This window comes from Scardinius erythrophthalmus (genome assembly GCF_964197995.2).
Source record: "Scardinius erythrophthalmus genome assembly, chromosome: 16".
In the NCBI taxonomy this organism is placed as follows: domain Eukaryota; kingdom Metazoa; phylum Chordata; class Actinopteri; order Cypriniformes; family Leuciscidae; genus Scardinius; species Scardinius erythrophthalmus.
In genome coordinates this window covers 35,648,186-35,657,511 of record NC_138236.1, presented here as the reverse complement: position 1 = coordinate 35,657,511, position 9,326 = coordinate 35,648,186, and the positions used below count along the sequence as shown (strand labels likewise).

General features: G+C 40.7%; 1 protein-coding gene across 1 annotated transcript; it reads left to right on the top strand.

The window, feature by feature from the left end:
- Positions 1-1,526: 1,526 nt before the first annotated feature.
- On the top strand, positions 1,527-6,766 carry tent5aa (terminal nucleotidyltransferase 5Aa). The gene is made up of 2 exons (XM_081388485.1): positions 1,527-2,105; positions 3,282-6,766. Exons 1-2 carry the CDS (start codon positions 1,617-1,619, stop codon positions 4,059-4,061), a joined length of 1,269 nt encoding a protein of 422 aa, XP_081244611.1. The 5' UTR covers positions 1,527-1,616; the 3' UTR covers positions 4,062-6,766.
- The last annotated feature ends 2,560 nt before the right edge of the window (positions 6,767-9,326 follow it).

Genomic DNA, 9,326 nt, shown 5'->3' with positions numbered 1-9,326 from the left:
TTGCTCGCAGGGTTTAGCCTGTGTTAACCTAAATGGGATCAGAGCGATTTAAAGGGCTGGGTGAGTGCAGTGACGCAGGGCTTTGTGTCCGCGGATGAATCCTGACTGACAGCTGCCCCACTCTGACATGAGCTGGAGACTCAGTCCCACATACGGGACAGCCAGACCTCAGGCTTCAGGTTATGAATCCTGGACATGTTTGCTGGTGTTTCTAGAACTGAATGCTGAATGTTTTCTACAGCTGGAAAGAGTCATTTATTGTTCAAGACGCTTTTCTATCACGTCCCTAGAGGGCAATAAAAGACACCAAATGTCCTGACACTGACCCTCAATTTACTTTGCAACTTGTTGGGACTTTCTTCCAAAACGTTTTAATCTTCTCAGGTGCAGATGTGCTATTGTTGAATGGCTTTATTGCATTTTCAGCTACATTACTGGTTTTATTGCACTTTCAAACAAGCTGTCTGTCTGTCTGTCTGTCTGTCTGTCTGTCTGTCTGTCTGTCTGTCTGTCTTGTGAAAAAGATAGATAACGTGCCCTTAATTGTGTGATGTGCACTTTTTCCCCCCATACTATGGAGGTCAATGGGGTCCATCAACTGTTTGGTTTAACATTCTTCAAAATATCTTCTTTTGTCTTCAATATCTTCATTTATACAGGTTTGGAACAACTTGAGGGTGAGTAAATGATAACAGAATTAAACATTTTGGGTGAACAAGTTTTAAATAGTACAATTTGTAATAATGTCAAATAAAAAGTTTTTACTTTATATTTTAAATCATTATTTTAATGATCTATCGTCATCCTTTAGCGAAGTACACTTTTTTGTGTTGACTACTAAAGCACTGCAATTTCTTGCTTACAATTGTAACTGTAATTATTCAGTATTGCATGTAAATTTAATAAGATAATTATTTTATTAAAAAAGTATTCTTTATATTAAGATTAAGATTATATTTATATATAAATATTGCTAAATTGCAACCTTTAATCATTTCTAAGACAATGGAAGTAATTATGAGATTATGTATTTATATATTAGTCTGTGTCTGTGCTAAATCAGGGGTCTTTTAGATGAACTCCAAATAAATATGATCATCCTCATGCAAGAGATCCCATCCTAAAATTTAAAAGGCATCTATATCCAAAGACCCAATTTATATTGAGGAAAAAAATATTATAAATATGTCTAAAAAATATTTCGTTTCCATTAAGTCACTCATCATCCTTATAATACTATACTGTAAGATTCATTATTTCCTCATTAATTATGTTAATGTTATCTATTTAATTTATCGATTTTCTCTAAACTTAGTCCCTAGCAGTCCCGAGCGATCCCCCGGGGGTCCCCGGACCTCCCCGGTTTTGAAAACCCTTGTGCTATGAGCGCACAGTTGTGGAGAGACGCGTCTCAGTGGGTTGCTGTTGTGACAGTAGTGTGTGCGTGTGTGTGTGTGTGAGATAGGCGTGACCTGAGGCGCACAGAAAGCCTCAGCACTGCTGTCATACTACACACACACCACACACTCTCAAACGCTTTGTGGACGCATGACGCTCTTCACATCACAAGGACAGACCTCAGTAGAGTCTCGAGCGCATTATGCGTCTCCTCTGTGATGCACCTCAACTCTCCTCATAACATCTCCAGATCGCTCGAACACACTCCTCTGAGTCCTCACACAGACCCGACGATGGCTGAAGAGGACAGGGTTTCAGACGCAAACACGGACAGCACGAACTTTAGCGTGTTGAGCTGGGAGCAGGTCCAGCGCCTGGACCTCATCCTGACGGAGAGCATCCCGATCCACGGCCGAGGAAACTTCCCCACGCTGCAGATGAAGCCTCGGGAGATCGTGACTGCGGTGCGGGGCCGCATGCGGGAGCAGGGCATCCATGTGCGGGACACGCGGCTCAACGGGTCCGCCGCCAGCCACGTCCTGCTCGGGGACAGCGGGCTCGGCTACAAGGACCTGGACCTCATATTCTGCGTGGACCTGAAGGGAGAGACGGAGTTTCAGATCGTCAAGAACATAGTGCTGGACTGTCTGTTGGACTTTTTACCTGATGGGGTCAACAAAGAGAAAATCACACCGTTGACTCTGAAGGTGAGTGTTCAGATTCATGAGAGTAGTTGATTAATTGACATTTTCAGCTTCAAATGTTGCTACATATTTGTAAAAGGAAACGTTTAGGCCTATGTTTTAGGTGCTCACCATTTCTTTGAAACTTTAATCTAACTTACAGTTGTCAGTTAAGCATTTTTTAACTACAAATGTAAAATATCCAATCAGTCTCCTAAATCAATGAGTTCATAATTCCATGCATAATGTTTTGAGTGTAGGTGTCTGGAAAAAAATAATAAAGAATCAAGTTCTTTTTGTAATATAACAAATAAATAATCATTAATAAAAATATAACATGCATTATAAAGAAACACTAGTCATATTCATTCCATTATATTTACACTCTTAAAAATAAAGGTTTCAAAAGGGAGGTTTTCGCAGTGCTGTCATAGATAGAAGAACCTTTCAGTGATCATTTAGTTTGGCAGGAGAACCATGTTTTATTTTAGTGTGAAGAACTTTTTAATAACCTAAAGAACAATGAAAGATTCCATGGATTTTAAAGGTTTTTGGTGCAACCATCAATGCCAATGAAAAACCTTTTTTTGCCGTCTTAAACGTTTAAATTATTTTCATCTTGCTTTTGGACTATTTCCAATTGTTAAGATTGATATTCTACTCATCTTTCACTATTAACGGGTGTAAAAAGGTGAGTAATTTAGGCAAACAGTACAGTAAACGTTACTTTAGCTTTGATGGGACAATATTTGTTGTTTATCAGTAGACCCTTGAATAACCAGTTCAAGCCAAATCTTTAATAATCATTTTATAAGAAAATGGTGTGTAAAGTACAGCATGTCACACTGTAGTACATTGGCTTTCCTTGCTTGACTTTGCTTCATGTGTTTTGTTTGTGATTTTGTTTATTCACTGTGTAATTTAAGATCATCTGCATGGATCCCTATAGTCTCCAGTGACATTTAGTAGAAATGCAATTAGAGTAGTTTACTGATCGGCTGGTGAAATGTTGGTTTTCTGTCGTTAAGAGGATTGCTCTAAAGCAGGTTAAAGCCAATCGAGCATTCTCAGCCTCTTGGATCTCCTGCGACAGGAAATTGTGGAGAACTGATATGGCATTCAAATGTATTTGATGCAATTCTATTTGAATAAAACAATGATCTAACTGATCTCACAACAGTTCCTCGTCTTTTTGTGCAGGAAGCATACGTGCAGAAGATGGTGAAAGTGTGCAATGATTCGGACCGCTGGAGTCTCATCTCTCTCTCCAACAACCGGGGCAAAAATGTAGAGCTCAAGTTCGTGGACTCTTTGCGCCGGCAGTTCGAGTTCAGTGTCGATTCTTTCCAGATCAAGCTAGACTCTCTGCTTCTTTTCTACGAGTGCTCCGAGAACCCCATGGCCAAAACGTTTCACCCCACCATCATCGGCGAGAGCGTGTACGGAGACTTCGGCGCCGCATTGGACCACTTGCGCAACAAGGTGATCTGCACGAGGAACCCCGAGGAGATCCGAGGAGGAGGCCTGCTGAAGTACTGCCATCTTCTGGTGAGGGGTTTCCGCGCCGCCTCCGAGTCGGAGATGAAGTCTCTCCAGCGCTACATGTGCTCCCGCTTCTTCATCGACTTCTCGGACATCAGCGAACAGCAGCGCAAGCTGGAGTCTTACCTCCAGAACCACTTTGTGGGCTTGGAGGACCGCAAGTACGATTATCTGACGACTCTGCACGGGGTGGTGAACGAGAGCACGGTGTGTCTGATGGGACACGAGCGACGGCAGGCCTTAGGGTTGATCGCCATGCTGGCGGTGCGTGTGCTGGCCGAGCAGAACGTCATACCCAACGTGGCCAATGTCACTTGCTATTACCAGCCTGCCCCTTATGTAGCAGATGGTAACTTTAGCAATTATTACATTGCCCAAGTGCAGCCTGTCTTTACCTGCCATCAGCAAACCTACTCCACGTGGCTACCGTGCAACTGAGAGATGGTGAAAAAGATGAGCTGAATCATTGCATTGTCGTAAGGGAGATGAAGTTGTTTCGCAATTGTCTCACTTCCCCAATGTGCACCGATGCTTGAGTGACATGAACCGGGCTCAGTGTAAAACAGCTCCAGTGGGTTTTTTGTTCATGCAGACTGGCGCTGTTTTCTGAAATAAGATGGCCATTGCTAACACCAGTTTGGAGGGCAACTTCTGCTTAATTTGTGAGGCTTTAAACGTACTGACATGCGTTTCTGACCGGTTGACACTTATCAAAAACATTTAATCTCAGTCGTTAGATGCATCAAAAGGGAAGCACGAGGCGACGTTGCACCCTTCAGTCCAAACAGAAACCGATGTATCGCAAAGAAGCTTTCTGAATGAGGGGGAAAAGTCCAAAAGTACGACTCCAGTTTGTACAAACCAAAGATTTTAAGATTGTATTTTTATACCCAGACTATCAAATGATGTGATAGTGCTGTCTATATTTGTACATGTGAATGCATTCAAAGTGCCTAATGTCAATGCAGTATGCTGAGGTGAGCAAAGCAACCTCATAATCTCGAAATACACGACAAAGGGACTAAAAGCTTGTGAATGTACATGATGTGTCCTGATTTACAACCAATGCAAGTGTCGTATTTCCTTGCGGTCCTCTGCGTTATTTCTGAAGCAGTACGTCTTGTGATTGAACTCTTAATTTATTGTTTCTGAGCAGCATCCAGATGAGAAACGTGATGCTCTAGGTAGATGCAAAAAGTTGAGCGTTGAGGGCACATGCATGCATGGTTGAAAACAAAGAAAAGACTTGTTTCGCGCCAAGAGCGAAGTTCGTTTCCTAACTTTCTAGAAGAAAGGTATTTGCAGAAGCAGCTTTGATGGTGGGACAGTATTTGCTGTAACATCCAAGCAGGGAATTCGACAGCTCTTGCTGAAGCGGTGGAACTAAAACAGGCTGTGTTCATGCGCTCCCTTCACAGCTGCTCTGAACGTGACCCCTCATTCACCCCCCTGGTAACAGAGTGTTAACCTGTGCTTGATTAATAGCGCTGCGGAAGGAAGTAGGCGGAGCGGTGGCATATATGTTTAGACTTGACAAAGAGACTTGAGAGGAGAAGGAAGAGGAAAGCGAGAGTGCGAGAGAGAAGCGAGGACTCAAACGAGAGGGAGTGAGAGAGGGAGGGCTGGAGAGATGGGTGCAGCTGGTGAAGGGGTTTATCTCCCTCGACAAATGTATTTTAATCAATAGAGCTTATTTCATTACTGTGAGCAATTTGGCTGAACAGACAAGTATTTAGCACAGATCATTGAATCCATCTTCAATGGAATGCAAACTTTGCAGTCGAGTTTCCATCATATAATGCTTAAGTGCTCGCATCAATCAAAGGATACACTATTTGGCATTATCAAGATTAAATGAGGAGAAATAACTTGCATTTGTGATGCATAACATTTCTGAAAGCGATTTTAAAGGGGTCATATCATACTTTTTCACTGCCATTTCACTTTTTTCCTTTCCAAAATAGTCTTCATCACCGTTTTCCAACCTTTTCCTGATCTTTACCCATTATTCCTGATAGGACCTCATAGAAACCCCTGTCAAACCTTGTGCTTTGCTCGGCTCACACACACAAGCTTTTGGGTATTTTTGTCTTTTTCTTAATGGCACATTCTTTGCAAGTTTTGGCTCACACAGTAGACATCATTGATGTGTAAATAATGTATTCATCTGTCTGTTGTCAGAAAGTTGTGGATGTTTAGTTTCAATAAATGTTGTTTTTGGACTGGGGAGCAAGTTTTGATTCCTAAAAGTTAAAGTATGGTTATATAGTAGGCTATTCCCAGCTGAATCCCTTTGACCTAAAATATTTATTTGAAGTATCCTCTAAGATTTCGAGATAATATTTCAAAAAATAACAACACATTTGCATGTTCATGGTTCTCTAATGTTGGTTTATTGCAGGTAAACAAATCTCTTTAAAGTTCTTTATTTTAATTATTTTAACTTTAAAATTATTTATTTTGATTTTATATTTTTATGATAAAAATTTTCATGAACTTGAGAACCTCATGCAGTTCCCACTTTATATAGTGCATCAAAATATTTGACCTCAAAAGATGAAGCAAAATATATGACATGATATGACCCCTTTAAAAACATCAATGGATGCATTTGTAAAGATTTTAAGATATGGTTGTTAAAGTGATTGATATCAGTCAGTAGAATTTGGGTTAACATTTGTTTTTAACCAGTGGGGTCTGTGCTGATCAGGAGGGCCGTATGGTGCACCTCTGCATGTTCACATATCTCACATTTTTTTGTTTTATACACATTTGCATCTCCAGTTTGTGGTTCTCACTCGCCCTCCAGTTTGTTGTTATGTTTGTCTTAACATTTTTGACAGTATCCTGTGGATTTTGCTGGCAGCGGGATGTTTGACTCGCTCTGTGAAGTTTGGAGTTCCTTTCTTGCCATTCTTCGGATGATGCCAAACGCTTAGTGGTCGAATGTCTTATAAAAAAAAACAAACATTTATTTTAAGGACAAACAAACATTATGCTTGTTTTTCTATTTGTATCAGTGAATTTAATTGTCATTCTGCTTTGATTTCTTTGTTCAAGCTGCTAAATGTCATTTTTTTTAACTGCTTATTTTGTGTAAAAGTTTTGTTCAATTGTTTGAAGATTTGAAAAGTTTTCTTCAATAAAAAAAAAGAATTGCACCAGTTGCAGAATGTTATTTTGTCGCATTTAACTGTATGTTGTACATTTTCTCAAGCAACACAGACATTTCATTGTGCTCATTGTCAGTTTACCCAACTTTGTTTAATATGTAAATCTGATCATTTCATGGACAATAATGTCAGAAAATCTGAACACCTCTCTGCTTTTGGACCAAGTTTCCAGCATATAAAATATAAGGGTCTATCATCAAACTACACCAAGAAAGCTTAATCTGCTGGATAAATGTACTTTATAATGGATTTGCATGCACCAAAACCTTTTGTCCCATAGATTGTGCCAAATCAACCAAAACTGCCAAGAAACTAGATACTGTATTCTGTTATTCTTTTTTTTTTTTTTTCATGTGATTCCTGCAACACATGCAGCATCTAATGAAATTGCAAAACAAAAAAGTTATGAAATATGAGAAAGCAATTTAACATAAAAATACACATGTATATATATGCACTATATTGCCAAAAGTATTGGGACACCCCTCCAAATAATTGAATTCATGTTGTAAGAATTGAGAAATGACAAAATGCCGGACAGTTTCGGGGGTGACCAGACCTTGAGAGGACAAAAGGACCTCTCTGGAGATTACCATTTGAACTGGCCCTCGTGCACCATTGAGACGAAAGTCTCCCCTCCGAGTCATCCGAATCTACATCTCTTTCCCTCTCCCCTCACCCCCTCTCTCTCATGCTCAGATGATCACCTGAATTCACCCAAGAAAATGTATAGTTTAATGTGAATGATTACCACAGAGTATTTTTCATGTTTGGTATCATTTAAAATGTCACAGTGTGACTGGTACAAATGTCTCATTTTCAATAAGTAAAACAAACGGTAATAAGGTTTTTAAGAGTTTAAAGATAACTGACTTACAAAGGAAGGTGGTCTCTCAAGAAAAATGGTCACTGACTCACCCCCAAGAGGTGCTACCTCTGAATGCACATTTCACGAGTTCACACTTACATATAATTGAATGGGTAAGTTTAATGCGTATATGGCGTGCTGTCCGGAGGGAGGGCTCCGAGCTCGGAGTTCAGCCCGAACCCAGAGTACTCCCCCCGTATGTAAGTGTTTAGTACTAGAAGTGTGGAGAAGGGGTGGTGGAGGGATGCTGCAAAAAACTGTCAATGGAATGAGGTGAGACTGCTGAGTATTTATACCTCTCACCATTGATTGCTGAGTGCTTTCCACTTGTGTTAATTATCTGAACGTGCTCCTCCCGAACCTTTTTGATAAAACATCATTTCTTTTGTTAGTACATGCTTCCATGAGAAAGGTTTATCTATATAATGAAATGCAGCAGGAAGTTCAGGGCCTTTTCTGTAACTCAGATTCGCCCGTGAGGCTGAGAGAGAGATCTCTCAGCCTCATGTATTTCTTAATGTTGGGTTGCATCTTTTCTCTCTATTCCAGAGCATTTGATGTTTTTTATCGATTATCTTTGAATTGATTATGAAATGAATTAACTGACTTTGACATTATTTCCATTGAAGAGTTAAACGGAATAGTCAAACATTCGCTCATAATTAATGATCCACAGATATCATTAAAACCTTTTCATTTATGGAGTCAGATGAAATAACGAGAGAATACATATTCAAATGTATTGCATTTAATCAAAAAATACTTTGAAAAGGACAGTAACACGTTAAGACCTTCCGCGCTGGTCGGATGCCGGACTTTGGGCCGATTTAGCGCGAGCTTACAATGTGTTCCAATCACTCCCATGGCCACAGTTGTATAAAACCAAGCACAAAGGCATGCAGACGCTTCTACAAACATCTGTGAAAGAAGGGGCCGCTCTCAGGAGCTCAGTGAATTCAAGCGTGGTACTGTGATAGGTTGCCACCTGTGCAATAACTCGTAAATATTTCCTCACTACTAAATATTCCACGGTCAACTGTTTGTGGTATTATAACAAAGTGGAAGCAATTTGGAACAACCAACGCTATCTCACGACCAATTCGTACGAATGATAAAAAGTTGGCTAATTCGTACGACCTCACTCGTACGAATTTGTAGGATTTGTCTAAACCCACGTGATGGGTATAGGGGCGGGGTCAGGGGTAGGTCATTCGTATGAATTCATACGAATTGGCCAATTCGTAAAATATGTACGATTTTGCAAAAAACTTACTAATTCGTACGAGTCAGGTCGTATGAATTCGTACGAATAAGCCACCTCGTAGAATTTGTACGTTTTCCCGTGAGATCGGGCTCGAACAACAGCAACTAAGCCACGAAGTGCTAGGCCAGAGCGGGATCAGCACATGCTGAGGCGCACGGTGCACAGAAGTTGCCAACTTTCTGCAGAATCAACAGCTACAGACCTCCAAACTTCTTGTGGCCTTCAGATTAGCTCAAGAACAGTGCGTAGAGAGCTTCATGGAATGGGTTTCCATGGCCGAGCCTTACATCGGCAAGTGTAATGCAAAGCGTCAGATGCAGCGGTGTAGAGCCACCGCCACTGGACTCTGGAGCAGTGGAGACGTGTTCTCTGGAGTGACCAATCACGCTTCTCTGTCT